Source organism: Euleptes europaea, chromosome 9 (assembly GCF_029931775.1).
Source record: "Euleptes europaea isolate rEulEur1 chromosome 9, rEulEur1.hap1, whole genome shotgun sequence".
Lineage (NCBI taxonomy): Eukaryota > Metazoa > Chordata > Lepidosauria > Squamata > Sphaerodactylidae > Euleptes > Euleptes europaea.
The window spans coordinates 4,336,362-4,353,588 of record NC_079320.1 but is presented as its reverse complement, the minus strand read 5'-3'; the positions used below and the strand labels follow the sequence as shown (position 1 = coordinate 4,353,588).

General features: G+C 49.2%; 1 protein-coding gene across 1 annotated transcript in view; it reads right to left on the bottom strand.

Moving 5' to 3' along the window:
* Positions 1-7,796: 7,796 nt before the first annotated feature.
* The window catches only part of GFRA4 (GDNF family receptor alpha 4), a 102,046-nt gene continuing 92,615 nt past the window's right edge, over positions 7,797-17,227 (bottom strand). The window contains exons 7-8 of the mRNA XM_056855575.1: positions 14,119-14,276; positions 7,797-7,940 (exon numbers count right to left, since the gene is read on the bottom strand). Coding sequence (XP_056711553.1) covers positions 7,797-7,940; positions 14,119-14,276 — 302 coding nt within the window. The remainder of the gene's footprint in view (positions 7,941-14,118; positions 14,277-17,227) is intronic.

Here is a 17,227-nt window from a genome sequence, read left to right as displayed (position 1 = left end):
GTTCCTCAGTGGAACAGGCTTCTTCGGGAGTTGGTAAGCTCTCCTTCCCTGGAGGTTTTTAAGAAGAGGTTAGATGGCCATCTGTCAGCCATGCTGATTCTGTGACCTTAGGCAGATGATGAGAGGGAGGGCATCTTGGCCATCTTCTGGTCACTAGGGGTGTGGAGGGGGGAGGTAGTTGTGAGTTTCCTGCATTGTGCAGGGGGGTTGGACTAGATGGCCCTGGTGGTCCCTTCCAACTCTATGATTCTATGATTCTAAGTTAGAAGCGACTTGACGGCACCTAACATACACATCCTACGGCAGTGGCCAGGCTCAGTGAGGAAAGGGAAATGAAGCCGAGAGCGGGTAAAGCTCCTTGTGTCCTAGACAGTGGCCATAATTGCCCTGGCCTGGCCTCACTGGTCCCTTGACGCATCCCTGGAGCACAGAAATCCTGAGGCAGAGGGGATACATGCTGGTGTCGAGGACGAGAGCCTATCTGTAGGCAATCAGACAAGAGGGCTACACCTTCCCTCTGCTTCCCTTTTATTGTGCATTCAAGATGCACTCAAAGCAAATGATGGACTGTAAGTGTACCGGCACTTAGAATAATGAGGAGCCATTAATTTGCGTGCCTCTTACCCGACTCACCTTAACAGCCAGCGCCAGCCGCTCAACAAAAGGACTGCAGAAGTTGACTCCACTTGGCAAGAGGCATCTTCCCCCTCCTCCCCGCCTCCTTTGAAGCAGCCCCAATGGAAGAACTCGTTCCATGCTCACTCACAATTGTGACCTTCAGTGTGCGTTTGTGTTTGTCTGGTCAGAAAGCCGTAGAAACAAAAAGGCTCGGGAATAGGTACTAGCTGGAGATCTCCTGCTATTAAAACCAATCTCCAGCGACAGAGATCAGTTCACCCTCCCCAAATCCTGGCCTCCTCAGGCTCCACCCCAAAAACCTCCCGCCGGTGGCGAAGAGGGACCTGGCAACCTTACGGGAAGCTGCCCCAGAAAGGGCTTCCACAAAGGACAAAACGAGCAACCACAGAGCGACATCTCTAAGCGGGTATTCTGGGTTCCTCAACTCCTTGTTGAGTAGGGTTGCCAGCTCCGGGTTGGGAAATACCTGGAGATTTTTGGGGCGGAGCCTGAGAAGGGCGGGGTTTGGGGAGGGACTTCAATGCCATAGAGTCCAATGGCCAAAGTGGCCATTTTCTCCAGGGGAACTGATCTCTATCGGCTGGATAATGGGAGATCTCCAACTAGTACTTGGGATGCAAGAAGTCCCCAGATGGTCACTGGGAATGATTCCCCCAGCCAAAAAAAAAAAAGATTTATCTCAGCCAGCAGATACTCAGGCTGTCTCTCCCATTTAAACAATGGGAAGAAAATTCCTGGTGCCTGGTGGCTGCCTCCCAGGCTGAGCTGGTTTTGCAAAGTCCCTGCATTGCTTCTGCCGGCAGGGAAGAGGATGCTGGCGGACTGAAAGGGTCATGCACCATTTGACTTCAGAGGCAGAGTTGGGCTTCCCTTGCACAGAGCAAAGAGACCTTTTTCCGTCCTGGCCCAACCTCTCCTTTATCATCCGCACAGACACTGAATTGAGCCCCGGTGTGGCTTATTGAGCGGTGCGGGTGTGTACCTTGCCAAAAGGACAGCACACTGTTAAAAAAGGAAAGTGGGTCAAGAGGAAACTATTTAAAGGGGCTTCGTCTATTAAAATATGCTGCAAGTCAAGCCTTTCCTTGTAAATCACCGGGCCAAATGGCTATCCCTCCCCCTCCTGTCCCCACACCACCTTCCCCACTATATTTTTGGAGTCCCTGCCTCAATTATTCACAGCCAGAAGACTGGGCTGGGGTAGACCCCTGCCCTCGGCCATCTGCCGGGTTTCTCATCGTTGTTTCAGGGCAGCCGCATTAAGAATCTCCGCCTGCTTCTCGTTTTCTGCAGCGGTGTCACCTTTCCATTACTCTGGCCGGACTCGTGAGCCAAATAATTTCCCACGTTTCTGAAAGAAAATTCTAATTTAGCATGCAGGCAGGGCTCTGCCTACTCTGCATTTCAAGAGGGAAAACAAGCCATCTGCATATCTGTTTCTATATCCTAAAAAGGATGCATGTGGAAAGAGACACGTACATGTTTGTGTGGATCGTTTGTGGTGTGCTGGCCACGAGGAAGGGTAGAAAGCTTGGCAGGGCACTGATGCGGAATGTGGATAGGGTTGCCAGGTCCCTCTTCGCCACTGCTGGACTTGATCTGATCCAGCAGGGCTTTTCTTACGTTCATATAACCTTGAACTTCCTTGGTGGTCTCCCATCCAAGAACTAACCAGGAGAACTCCAGCCCCTGGCTTGAGGTTGGTAACCCTAGGACTGTTCTCAGTTGCACACATGAAGAGCTAACTTTGAACCATAAGGAAAGGTGGGATAAAAATATTTTAATTGGGGAGTGGACACGTTCATGGAGGATTGGGTTATCCTCGGCTACAAGTCAAAATGAATACTAGTCATGATGCAAACCTATTCGTTACAGTATCAGAAGAGCATATTAGGTGCGGTGGAACACAGGCAGGATGGTGCTGCTGCAGTCGTCTTGTTTGTGGGCTTCCTAGAGACACCTGGCTGGCCACTGTGTGAACAGACTGCTGGACTTGATGGACCTTGGTCTGATCCAGCAGTGCTTTTCTTACGTTCTTATGAGAATAGGGCTACCCATGGCTACTTGTCCAAATGGATACTAATCATGATGCATACCTGTTCTCTCCAGGATCAGAGGAGCATGCCCATTATATTAGGTCCTGTGGAGCACAGGCAGGACAGTGCTGCTGCAGTCGTCTTGTTTGTGGGCTTCCTAGAGGCACCTGGTTGGCCACTGTGTGAACAGAGAGCTGGACTTGAAGGGCCTCGTTCTGATCCAGCATGGCTTTTCTTATGTTCTTAATAAATAATAAAATAAATAACCTTGCAGGCCAAGGAAAATGCTCTGGTGAACTACTATACCAAACCCCTATCTCAGATCCTTTGAAATTCTTGCATGGGATACATAAACGAGACACACATCAGGAAAAATGCACATTTGCTTTATTCAGGTACATATTTTTTTTAATACTGATACATACAGAAAGTACAGATTAGATCCCAAAAGTATAACCAACCCCCCTATAAACCCCCATACAATCTTTGAGCATCTCCCCAGGTTCCTGTGTGTTATTTTTATTGCAGAGATGGAGGACTTCTTGGTGTTCCTGCGGCCTCTCCTGGCCACCACCAAGCCAGAGTCCTTGCTGTTTGTGCTCAGATGGGGTTTCTTTTCTCAAAACTCTTCCCACATCATGATTCACAGGTTGCCTTGATGTCCAATACTGGCCAAGGGCCACCGTTTCTCTATCAGCCTGCCTAACGACCTTCCTTGAAGGTAGGAATTTTTGAAGAAGAACAGCTGGTTTTTATATGCAGACTTTCTCCACCAGTTAAGGGAGAATCAAACCGGCTTACAATCACCTTCCCTTCCCCTCCCCACAACAGACACCCTGTGAGGTGGGTGGGGCTGAGAGTTCTCTAAGGGAGCTGTGACTAGCCCAAGGTCACCCAGCTGGCTTCAGGTGTAGGAGTGGGGAGACCAACCTGGTTCACCAGATTAGCGCCTGCAGCTCATGTGGAGGAGGAATCGAACCCGGTTCTCCAGATCAGAGTCCACTGCTCCAAACCACCGCTCTTAACCACTACACAACGCTGGCAAATTACTATTGGATATGTATAGAGAAGAGAGAGCTGAGCTCACGTTGGCGTGGGGCAGAAAGGCAGCAGTGATTTTAGAGTAAGGTGGGAGCATCTGCCCTACCTTTAGCTGCTTTCTCTATAGCTTTGCTGTGATGTTTGGGATGTAGGGTTGCCAATCTCCAGATGGACCCTGGAGATTTCCAGGAATTACGGCTGATCTCCAGATGACCGAATTGAGTTCCCCCAGGGGGAAACGGCTGCTTTTGAGGGTGGACTCCATTGTACCCCTGGTGCGCTCCGTCCCCTTCCCGAACCCCTCCCTCCCCAGGCTCCACCCCCAAATCTCCAGGAATTTCCAAAACCAGAGTTGGCAACCATAGTGGGAGGACTAGGGCAGAGACCTTCAGTCCCCCTGGAACAATGTTTAGTGTTCTGAGCCCTTAGGGGAAAGCAATGTATAAATATCAATATTTTGTGGTTCTGCGCCATTCATCAAAATCAACCAACTGGGTCTACTAACAGAATGGGAAGCTGTCCCCCTGTTCCCCCCACCTTTGGACAGATCTCCCCCTCCCCACTGCCGCTCACCCACTCTACTCCCAATTCATCTGGGTGTGGCTTTTCATTTTAAATTATAAGTTTCTAGCTCTCGTGAGTTGTAACCCAGAAGATAACCTAGACTGATTGGCTTGAAGAGCATTTCCTTCTGCTGGAATCAGTGGGGCTGACTCGACTTGAATGCAAGAGCTTTGATCGGAATGCCAAATCTGGAAACAGAAGGACAAAGAAGTTCTAAAAAAACAACCCACCAGATGAAAGCTGTCCAAAACAATGCCCCCACCACCAAATCTCCTTTGAGATTTCTGAGACGTTATCTCAGATAATAAAGAGTGGAGGGGAGATACTGTAGGATCAAGTAGGGCTTCTCAGGCACCACATTCATGAAAATAATTACCCAATCAAATCAATTATGTGCAGCTAAAATTGCGCACATGGCTGCAGCCCTCTGACTGTTACAGACGCACCCCCCAGTCTTTATCTCATCGGGAGACAATTCTTCATTGTGGTGATAGTAACCATCTAATCAAGAAACTCTCTCCCGTTCCCCAGTGCAGACGTTTTAGTGGCATTATAGATACCAAGTACAGATTGCTAGACTGGAGTCCAGTAGCACCTTAGAGACCAACAAGATTTTTTGGGGGTATAAGCTTTCAAAAGCTCATACCCTGAAAACCTTGTTGGCCTTCAAGGTGCTACTGGACTCGAATCTAGCTGTTCTACTTTAGACCAACGTGGCTACCCTCTGAAACTGAGTACAGATTTAGAAGTCAGAGGCCTTTTATGCAGGGATATTTCCCTGTGGTCCCCTCCAGGCCGACTGCTTTGGGGCTTCCTTTTGATTATGCATGCCTTTTTCGCCCGTCAGGGGTCGCTTTGCTCTCTCTGCTTGTTTTGCCCAGATTTTCCAAATTCTGGCTAGAACAGCATCTGGAAAACACGGGAAAAATGCAAGGGGAGAGCGAGGCAACCTCTGACGGGCAGAAAAGGCATGCGTAATGAAAAGGAAGCCCTGAAGCAGTCGGCGGGGGTGACCACAGGGGAAACGTCCCTGCATAAAAGGCCAGTCTATGTTTTCAAAATTTCAGCAGAGTCTGAATTTTCGTTTCAGATTGAATTTCCCACTGACACAGTGGTTCAGAGAGCCAAGGATGGGAAAATACCGAGATTCCACCTTGCATTTCCGGTTAATGATTGGGAAGGAAGATGCATCACACAATGCTGGGCACACATAAGAGGACTGTTTAAAAAGCAGCTCTGAGCATGGGAGGGAGGCTTCAGTTCTCATTTGATGCTTTGCTAGAAGCAGCATTCCACCACAATGGGCCTCTTTGCCGAAATGCACTCGTAACCCTAATAATCCCTCGGCGAAAGTCGTGCATTTAGGGCTGCAAATGCAGTGGTGTGTGGCTTGGCAGATACCCCCATGGTCCTTTGCAAAGGTCTCAGGCCACGCTGGTTTGCGCCATTTGGATTCATTTGCTGCCTGCGACATTTTAGAAGGATCTTGGGGACTACTCTCAGCTTGTAGCAGGGCAACCATGTGGGGGTGGCAGAATGTTGTGGGTTGATCCTGCCGTAAATTAAAAGCATAGTGCTGCTTAAGTGTCAGGGGGCGAACTGGGACCCAACTATCGGCCATTCCGGCAAGACATCTCCCATATACATGATGACATTTCAGTCACTAGAAAAAGTCTTCTCTGCAACTTTTCCCCAGACGATGTCTTCCGCAGTTTCTGGCTTTCCCTGTGTTTGTGCTTGCGCAGACAGGTAATGTTGCATGAGCAAGCACTGTGATTTGCGCATGATCAGCTGCTGAACAGAAGAGGTCAACCTTTGCTCACCTGGAGCTCTGCAAGTACATCAACGCTCTAGAATTTTAGGAATGTTGACACAAAAACCACTTTGAAAATCCTCCCCTAAACACAAGGCCTTACCCCAGCAGAGAGTTAAATGCATATACCAGCCCATTGACTTTAAAGGGCTTAATGACACCAACTTCTATGCTGGATCGTAGCCGAAGAATCTACCTACGACTGGCCCAAATGAGCCATGGCCATTCTTGGGAGCTGTAATGTATTTCCAGTGAAGAACGCAAGGCAGAAGAGAGTATGGAATGGGTTGGGTTTGCATTTTAGACTGAGGTTCACACGTTTGTGTCTATCACTTGTTGATGGACAGGCAGGTGACGGCTTGTAATTGCCGCAGCAGGAGCTTGTGCGATCCACAGATCTCAGCTCCAACGATTGCTCTCTTCAGCGGTGGCTCTTCACACATTCAGCTCTTCACACATTGAATCATTCAGTGATGGTCATGAGCATGCGAACCAGATCCTGGAGGTGAAATTCTCCTTTGGAGCGTGCCACTGACCACAGCGAGTCCTTCTTTGCTGGCGCTCAAGCGGCTGAGACATGGCAGTTCGCATCCAAAACCTGGAATCTTGAAATGGACATTTTGATATTCCTGTCCCGCCTTCTCTTTTCCAGACCAAATTATGTTGGTGGTAAGTCTTAACGGTGTCTTAAAAACACTTGGGTGAGTACCACATGGTCATTGAAGGAGACTCAAAGAAGGTCACTGAGATGACTACATCGTAGGCCAACACAGGTCTCTAGGAGACCACACTTGGGGGGGTGGGTATCATGATTTGGAAATGTAACCAGCTAAGTGATATGGCTGGGGGGGGGGGGGAGTATAAAATGGCCACCTTGTACCATTCTGGTTGTGTTGGGTCCTTTGCTTGGGAACTGTCTTTGGAGAGGTACCCCTAGAACCAAGTCAGTGACTTGTTGATATTATCCTTCCGATACGGAGCCAGCGATTTAGTCCTGCCAGTGCTGCAACTCCCTTCAGTTTCCAGGAATCTTCAAATAAAGTTATCTTGAAAGCACAACTCACTCCTTCAAAGACAGTCCATCATTCCCATCTCTCACAAAAGTACCACTGTCAACCCGGAAGGCTGGTTCAAGGCGGCCATGTCGAGCACCCAATCTGTTTCCCGGTCTGTAGCTGGCCAACCCAGTTCTCATGGCCAGATTATGCAACCCTACTTTTGTGTAACGTCATTACCAGAAGTCGGTGGGGTTGGCATAAGAGAAGCTGTTTTTTTTTCCTGACACGCACACAGATTGGGGCTTGTGTCGTCCTTGTTTGGCCCATTTTTCAAAGGTTCCCAAGATGGCAGCAAACTGCAGTTTTGCCATGTTGGTTCACTGAAAAGACCGCTTTGGCACATCAGATCGGATAACTTCTACTGACTCGCCAATGTGAAAACATGAAACGAATGTGAATTAGTTCTTACTGGAGCCTCAGTTCTGGTCAGTGATGGGCCTGATCCGTGTCTCTTCCCCTTGATGAACACCCGTTTGTTCACCCATGATGAAGTGAGCTTTCTCCTCTTTTCCTTCCTCATATAATACCAAAGAAGGAGAAGAGAGGCAGGGCGAACTGGGCCTTTCGCCTCTTCTTCCCAAGTCACAAAGAAACAAAGAGCAATCCAGTCACGGCTCTCTCAAGAGACAGTGAGGTTACTCTCGTTCACATGGATGCCAGGAGCAAGGTAACAGTAGACACGGACCACGGTATGATCAACCAGCCGCTCATGGGAAAAGCCATCATGGCGTGAGAAGAATCGGACGCCAGGTGGGTGGCACCTCCCAGAAGTTTCTCTTCAGCAGATACCTGGGAAGAGACAAGAGTGAGAAGTTAGTACCCAGTTGGTTGTTGAGCCTGTACCCCAGAGGTCCCCAGCCTTTTTGAACCTGCAGGGTGGTGGGCGCAATGACAAAATGGCTGTCACAGGAGGTGAAGCCTCTCCTGAGGAGGGCAGGGAGCTGTTCCTGTTGCCAGCAGAGGATAGAACTTGCAATAATGGGTTTAAATTGTGGGCAGATAGGTATTAGCTGGATATCAGGAATTTTTTTTTAATATACAATAAGAGTTATTCAACAGGGGAATCAGCTTTCTAGGGAGGTGGTGAGCCCCCCCCCCCTCTGACAGTCTTTAAGCAGTGGATGGACAAACACTTGTCAGGGATGCTCTAGGTTGATCTTGCATTAAGTTGGGGGTTGGACTAGATGGCTGTCTGGCCCCTTCCAACTCTATGATTCTATGACCCAGGATCAGTTCTCCAGGGTCTTAATGAAACATCTTGCCCAGCACAGCTCCTTTACCACTGCAGATGACAGGGATCAAACTTGTGAATCTATGAACCAGGTGCTGGGCAATTGAGGTCTACCGTTTCCCTGAGACGTAAACCTGCCAGCGTGGTGTAGTGGTTAAGAGTGGTGGTTTGGAGCGGTGGACTCTGATCTGAAGAACTATGTTTGATTCCCCACTCCTACACATGAAGCCAGCTGGGTGACCTTGGGCTAGTCACAGCTCTCTCAGCCCCACCTACCTCACAGGGTGTCTGTTGTGAGGAGGGGAAGGGAAGGTGGTTGTAAGCCGGTTTGATTCTCCCTTAAGTGGTAGGGAAAGTTGGCATATGAAAACCAACTCTTCTTCTTCTTCTTCTTTCTGGTGACGGTGGTGGAAAATGACCGTCAAGTCTCAACCGGCTTATGGCCGGTTCTATAGGGCTCTGTAGGCAAGAGAGGAACCGAAGTGGTTTTCCATTGCCTACCTCTGTGTAGCAGCCATGGACTTCCTTGGTGGTCCCCCATTCAAGTACTAACCAGGGCCAACTCTGCTTAGCTTCTGAGATCAGACGAGACTGGTCTAGTCTGGAACATCTAGGTCAGTGCGTAATAATTGTATGCCATTAAGTCACAGCCGACTTATGGTGACCCAGTAGGGTTTTCAAGGCAAAAGAGGAACAGAGGTGGTTTGCCATTACCTGCCTCTGAGTAGCAACCCTGGACTTCCTAGGTGGCCTCCCATCTGAGTACTAACCAGGGCTGACCCTGCTTAGCACCAGGATCTGCCATGATTGGGCTAGTCTGGGCCATCCAGGTTCGGGAAAAAACCTGTTTCTCCTGTCAAGCTATTATTCTGTTTAACATAGTGCTTCATAGTAGTGAAAGCCAGCGTGGTGGTGTAGTTAAGGGCGGTGGTTTGGAGCAGTGAATTCTTATCTGAAGAACCGGGTTGGTTTCCCCACTCCTACACATGAAGCCAACTGGGTAACCTTGGGCTAGTCACAGCTCTCTTCGAGCTCTCTCAACCCCACCTACTTCACAGGGTGTCTGTTGTGGGGAGGGGAAGGAGATTGTAAGCCAGTTTGATTCTTCCTTAAGTGGTAGAGAAAGTTGGCATATAAAAACCAACTCTTCTTCCTCTTCTTCATGAGTCAGAGAGAGGTGCCTTTTATCCTTGCTACCTGAGAGACCCTCTTAACTGGAGATGCCAGGGACTGAACCAGGGACCTTGTGCATGCCAAGCAGGTCCTTATCACTGAGCTATGTCTCCCCTGGGGTTTCCCCACCCCTAATCGGTGCCCCTAAATGGGTAAATATATCCATTACAGGAAAAGCAATCAAACACCATTCCGCTATATTAAGCACACATTTGCAGCCGAGGCCTTTATGAATAGGTCATTCACGACTCTCGGCAGCTCACGTTTAGGCTTGAACCTTTTCCAGCTTTGCAGGTTATTAAATTTTAGTAATGCAGCAGTGTGTTCTCAGCATATAATGAGCCCTTTGGCTCCCAGGGATCGAGCTATCCTCCTAGTTAGAAGGAGAAGAAGAAGAAGAGTTTGTTTTTATATGCCGACTTTCTCTACCACTTAAGGAAGAATCAAACCGGCTTACAATCACCGTCCCTTCCCCTCCCCACAACAGAGGTAGGTGGGGCTGAGAGAGCTCTAAGAGAGCTGCGACTAGCCCAAGGTCACCCAGCTGGTTTCATGTGGAGGAGTGGGGAAACCAACCCGGTTCACCAGATTAGCATCTGCCGCTCATGTGGAGGAATCAAACCAGGGGAATCAAACCCGGTTCTCCAGATCAGTCCACCACTCCAAGCCACTGCTCTTAACCCCTATATCACGCTGGCTCTCAGGGTCATAATTTCCTTAATGAGATCTGGATGGCACAGAATGAGGGGCAGCATTTATTGATTCCTTCATCTATTACCCGCCTTCTGGCTTGAAGCAGCACCTGAGTCAGCTCACCTACAAACCTACCTATTATTATAGATTCCAGGACAATATAACTTATGAGAACATGATGGATAAACAAGGGAATACTAAAACTTGGGAAACAATCAAAGGAGAAGGAAAGATTATCTCGTGGTTGTTATATCATCAAATGGCTGTAAAATTGAGGGAACTAATTAAAAAAGAAGGTAGGTATTTAAGAAAGAAGATGACTTTTGAACAATTAATCATGGGAGTGATAGAAAATGTTTTTTAGATGGTATATCATGCCTAAAGATATAGCAAAAGCCAACAAAGATTATAATGGGAAATGCTGGAAACGTGATAATACAGATGTAACGTTTTATCATAAGTGGTGGACATGTAAGAAAGCAAGGCTGTGGTTCAGTGGCGTGCAGAAGGTCCCAGGTTCAATCCCCTGCATCTCCAGTTAAAGGGACTAGGCGGGTAGACGAGGTGAAAGACCTCCACCTGAGATCCTGGAGAGCCACTGCCGGTCTGAGAAGACAATAGTGACTTTGATGGACCAAGGGTCTGATTCAGTATAAGGCAGCTTCAAGTGTTAAAGGAAATTTTGGATAATGATACACGATGAAATGCAAAAGATTTTAAAAATTAAGTTTGTGATGGACTCAAAAACTACGTTATGAAATATTTTACCAAACAATATTTCAAAAACACTTAATGAATGATTATTGCAGATTCCAGATTCTGGATTGGTCTGGAAGGATCTGGGCAGGATGGACTGTTGGCACCTGCGATCCGACTGCCGCTTAGACCTGAGCTCTCAGGTTGCATAGCTGCCTGCAAGCCAGAGATGTAAAAATCGAGCATCCTCACAAACAGCTTTGAGGTCCGATTGCTCTTTTGACAGAGCTCTTGGATAATAACTCCCCTCTCTGGGAGCTGGCAGCAGGCTTGGATAGTTGCTACTCCTTTGAACCTCCCACGACTCCTGCTTAAGCGGCTTAGCTCCCCTCTTATCCCTGATCTTTTGGGGGAGTTTAGTATCGTGAGCTACGTTCAGCTCCGAGCGCAGAGAGGCAGCTGTAATGGGAGGAGGCATCCCAGGAAGGTGGTCTTATCAGATCGAGGGCTGTGATGTAGTATGGGCTTTCAGAGAAGGAAGGAGGAAAGCCAGACACCGAAGTGGTCTTTCTAAAAGCACGCTGAAGAGTCAGCATGGTGGGGGGGTTGGCATGGCTGGGAAAGGCAGCGATCAAAGAAGAAGAGGATTTGGTTTTTATATGCTGACTTTCTCTACCACTTAAGGCAGAATCAAACCGGCTTACAATCACCTTCCCTTCCCCTCCCCACCACAGACACCCTGTGAGGTAGGTGGGGCTGAGAGAGCTGTGACTAGCCCAAGGTCACCCAGCTGGCTTCATATGTAGGAGTGGGGAAACAAATCCAGTTCACCAGATTAGCCTCCGCCACTCATGTGTAGGAGTGGGGGAATCAAACCTGGTTCTCCAGATCAGACTCCACCGCTCCAAACCACCGCTCTTAACCACCACACCACACTGGATCAACGTCTGGAACTGGACACAAAACAAAGAAGACGGATTGTGTGTGTTGCATGAGAGAAGTAGTGGGGCTCTCTCTCTCTCTCTCTCTCTCTCTGTGTGTGTGTGTGTGTGTGCGCACACACACACACACACACACACACATGCGAGCTCTAGGGTTGCCAACTTCCAGGTGGCACCTGGAGATCTCCTGCTATTACATTTACTCTCCGGACAACCAAGATCCATTCCCCTGGAGAAAATGGCTGCTTTTGAGGGTGGACCCGATGGCATTATAACCTGCTGAGGCCCCTCCCCTCCCCAAACCCTGCTCTCTCCAAGGTCCGCCCCCAAAATCTCCAGGTATTTCCCATCCCAGAGCTGGCAACCCTAAATATGGGACCAGGGAAGGGTTAAATGTGTGCGTGTGGAGATTTTGGGAGTGGAACCTGAGGAGGGTGTGGTTTGGGGAGGGGAGGGACTTCAATAGGGTATAATGGCATTGAGTCCACCTTCCAAAGTAGCCATTTTCTCCAGGTGAACTGCTCTCTGTCACCTGGAAATCAGTTATAATTCCAGGAGATCTCCAGCCACCACCTGGAGGTTAGCAACATTACCCATATATGTGAGAACATCAATCACACTGCCCCGTTCCCATTTAAAATCTACCAGGGTTTCTGCACATTGCTGGGGACAGGAAAATCCAGGAGGTGAACAACGGATACCACGAAGTCCAAAGGTATCTGGCTCCTCCCGCCCTCCTTTCCATGACAACCTTGTGAGGTAGGTTAAGAGAGTGGCCAAAGATACTGCTTCGTACACATGAACACATGAAGCTGCCTTCTACTGAATCAGACCCTTGGTCCATCAAAGTCAGTATTGTCTACTCAGACCGGCAGCGGCTCTCCGGGGTCTTTTCGCATCACCTACTCGCCTAGTCCCTTTAACTGGAGATGCCGGGGATTGAAACTGGGACCTTCTGCATGCTAAGCAGATGCTCTACCACTGTGCCACAGCCCCTTGCATGAAGCTGCCTTCTACTGAATCAGATCCTTGGAGCATCAAGGTCAGGACTGTCTACTCAGACCGGCAGCGGCTCTCCAGGGTCTCAGGCAGAGGTCTTTCACATCACCTACTTGCCCTAGTCCCTTTAACTGGAGATTGAACCTGGGACCTTCTGCATGCCAAGCAGATGCTCTGCCACTGAGCCACGGCCCCCTCGTAGTTGTGGGTGGCTTTGCTTCAGCGTTTCCCCAGTCCTAATCTAACCATTCTACCACACTGCCTTTCATGCCTGGAGAATATCTTTACGTGGTTGAGAACCATACATGCATGCGCACTGAGTTTAGGTATGAATGGAGTGGCAAGCAAGCCAATGCAGTAGAGTTGTAGACCTCCAGGTAGGGCTGGGAGATCTCCTGGAATTTCAACTGATCTCCAGACTACAGAGATAAGTTCCCTGAAGGAAATGGCTGCTTTGGAGGGGGGACTCTATGACATTATACCTCGATGAGGTCAAATCCCATATCCCACCCTCTCCAGGCTCCAGCCTCAAATCTCCAGGAATATCCCAACCTGTAGTTGGCAACCCTACAACCCTATGGTCTGTCTCTACCATCTTCCTGCATATCTGGCTTCTCTACAGTTATCTGTCACTTCAAAAAGGATGTGGACAGAATTGAGCGGGTGCAGAGGAGAGCGGCGAGGCCTGGAGACCCAGCCCCAAGAGGAAAGGCTGGGGGAGTTGGGAGTGTTTAGTCTGGAGAAGAGGAGGTCGAGGGGGGACAGGATTGCTCTCTTGAAGTACTTGAAGGGCTGTCACTCAGAGGAGGGCAGGGAGCTGTTCCAGTTGGCAGCAGAGGATAGGACTCGCAAGAATGGGTTTACATTGCAGGCGGAAAGGTATGGGCTGGATATTGCGGGGGGGGGGGGATTTGCTGCAAAAATTGTTCGACAGTGGAATTGGCTTCCTAGGGAGGAGGGTGAGCTCCCCTTCACTGGCAGTCTTTAAGCAGAGGCTGGACAAACACTTGTCGGGGATGCTCTAGGCTGATCCTGCATTGAGCAGGGGGTTGGACTAGATGACCTCTATAGCCCCAAATCTATGATTCTATGGTTCTATGTGTCCTTGTATTGACCCGAGACAACTCTTCAGCAGGGAGTTGGAGTGGATAGCCTGTATGTCCCCTTCCAACTCTATGATTCCATGAGTCCTCCTAGAAAGGAGTTTCCTCCCTGCCTGGAAATTCCTCCCTACCTTGGTGGGCTGTAGCTGCTCAAAGATGTTCTCTTGCAGAGTGGCGGCCGCTTTATTGGCATTACGCTCCTGTTTGCGCAGCTGCGTCATCGGAGGGGTGGTCGGGCCCAGGGCGGAGCTCAGGTGTGTCCCATTGCCAAAGGCCTGGATGGCATTTTCTGGAAGACAAAAGCTGCACAGCTTCAAGAGGGGCACAGCACCGCCCTGCTTCACCCCCATACCCCAGTCATGCTGCAAGCAGCCATTCTATATCCACAACCAACCAACCCCCTCTCTTATCATCAGACTAGATTCCATGCCTAGGCCCAGTCTAAGAAGAAGAAGAGTTGGTTTTTATAGCCTGATTTTCTCTACTTTTAAGGAGTCTCAAACTGGCTTATAATCACCTTCGCTTCCTCTCCCCACAACAGACACCCTGTGAGGTAGGTGGGGCTGAGAGAGCTCAAAGAGCACGGTGACTAGCCCAAGGTCACCCAAAAGGCTACATGTGAAGGAGTGAGGAATCGAACCCGGTTCTCCAGATTAGAGTCCACCGCTCATGTGGAGGAGTGGGGGAATCAAACCCGGTGCTTCACATTCGAGTCTGCCGCTCATGTGGAGGAGTGGGGAATCGAACACGGCTCTCCAGATTAGAGTCTGCTGCTCTTAACCACTACACCATGCTGGCCCAATCCAAGGTACGGTTGCCACACTGTGCCTAGAAACTGGTGGGAGGTTTGGGCTCAGGGACATGGGGGGAGCATGATGCTCCATGCGCCATTACGTCACTTCTGGGGAAAGCCCAGAAATGATGGTAACATAACAGCCCATGCAATGCCGCCAGATTTTTAAGATATTTTCCCCTCAGGCTCAAAAAGGTTGGGGACCCCCCCTGCTCTAACCACTACACCACACTGGTTCTCAAGTGTGTTGGAGGGGAGAGCAGGGTTTTTTTTTTTTTTGTGTTAATACAGAGTAGGGTTTGTTTTTCCCTTTGTGCCTACTTTATCCTCTTGCATATCAGAGCCCTCCGTTCCCTCAGCTGCTTTGTTTTAACTGCAATTTAAGACAAAGTCGGAGAGACCTCAAGCCCTGCCTCAGCACTTTTCTTTTCTTGGAGATATGATCTGATTATTCCTTATCACTGATCTCTCTCTCTCTCTCTCTGTATTATAGTGTTGAGATAAGTCTCTATGGGAGCAATCCTAAACAGGTCTACTTGGAAATAAGTCTGATTTTATTCAGTGGAGCTTATTCCCAGGAAAGTGTTTTTTTTTAGCATTGCAGGCTATATCTAGTGTCTATCCCCCTTTCCTTTGCTTGCTTCACAGGGTTGCAGCCCCAGATAATGGAACCATAGAATCATAGAGCTGGAAGGGACCTCCGCGGTCATCCAGTCCAACCCCCTGCACAACGCAGGAAATTCATAACTCCATAGAATCATATAATCATAGAGTTGGAAGGGACCACCAGGGTCATCTAGTCCAACTCCCTACACAATGCAGGAAATTCACAACTACCTCCCCCCCACACCCCTAGTGACCCCTACTAGATGCCCAGAAGGTGGCCAAGATGCCCCCCCTCTCATGATCTGCCCAAGGTCATAGAATCAGCATGGCTGACAGATGGCCATCTAGCCTCTGCTTAAAATCCTCCAGGGAAGGGAGAGCTCACCACCTCCCGAAGAAGCCTGTTCCACTGAGGGACCGCTCTGTTAGAAAGTTCTTTCTGATGTCTAGACGGAAACTCTTTTGATTTAATTTCAACCCTTTGGTTCTGGTCCAACCTTCTGGGCCGACAGAAAACAACTCGGCACCCTCCTCTCTATGACAGCCCTTCAAGTACTTGAAGATGGTTATCATATCCCCTCTCAGTCTTCTCCTCTTCAGCCTAAACATACCCATCTCCTTCAGTTTAGTATAATTTGTAAATGCAGCCACTATTTCCAGCCTTCCACAGCTAAAACGCGTAATCTACCTGTGAGGCAGTGTGGTGTAGTGGTTAAGAGCGGTGGACTCTAATCTGGAGAACCAGGTTTGATTCCCCAGTCTTCCACATGAGTGGTGGACTCTAATCTGGTGAACCATGACGATGAGAGGGAGGGCAGGAAGGGTTGCGTCAGAGTTTGATTCTCGTGGCCCTTTCTTACATGCCCAGGGTAATACCATCATTCACCCCTTTGGGGTCAGGAAGCAATTTTCCTCCAGGCCAGATTGGAGGGTTTTTGTTGTCATCTTCTGGGCATGGAGTAGGGGACACTGGGTGTGTGTGGGGGGGTGGGGGAGAGAGACTGAAGAGGGAAGAGGAGCCAGAAGAGGAGAAGACTGAGAGGGGATATGATAACCATCTTCAAGTACTTGAAGGGCTGTCATAGAGAAGATGGTGCCGAGTTGTTTTCTGTTGCCCCAGAGGGTCAGGCCAGAACCAATGGGTTGAAATTAAATCAAAAGAGTTTCCATCTAGACATTAGAAAGACTTTCCCAACAGTTGGAGTGGTTCGTCAGCGGAACAGGCTTCCTCGGGAGGTGGTGAGCTCTCCTTCCCTGGAGGTTTTTAAGCAGAGGTTAGATGGCCATCTGTCAGCAATGCTGATTCTGTGACCTTAGGCAGATGATGAGAGGGAGGGCATCTTGGCCACCTTCTGGGCATGGAGTAGGGGTCACTGGGGGTGTGGGGGGGAGGTAGTGAATTTCCTGCATTGTGTAGGGGGTTGGACTAGATGACCCTGGTGGTCCCTTCCAGCTCTATGATTCTATGATAAACTATGGCACTGGATGCCAGGTAGGTTTGCCAATTCCAGACTGGGAAATTCCTGGAGATTTGGGGGTGGACCTGAGCAGGGTATAATGCCATACAACCTTCCCTGCAAAGCAGCCATTTTCTCCAGGGGAACTGACCTCTGTCGTCCAGAGATCAGTTGTAATTCTGGGAGAACTCCTGGCCTTACCTGGAGGCTGGCAACCCTATCAACTGTTGATGAATATCTGATTGGTTCTCGACAGGTTTACTTGCAAACGCTTGCCCGGCTTCTAGGAGTCTTTTCCTTTCTGCACCCAGAAGGTTCGAAGGCGCCTTCTGCATGCAGAGCGTCTGGCTGACGGGTCAGCAACCCGGTACTCTGAGTCCCCAA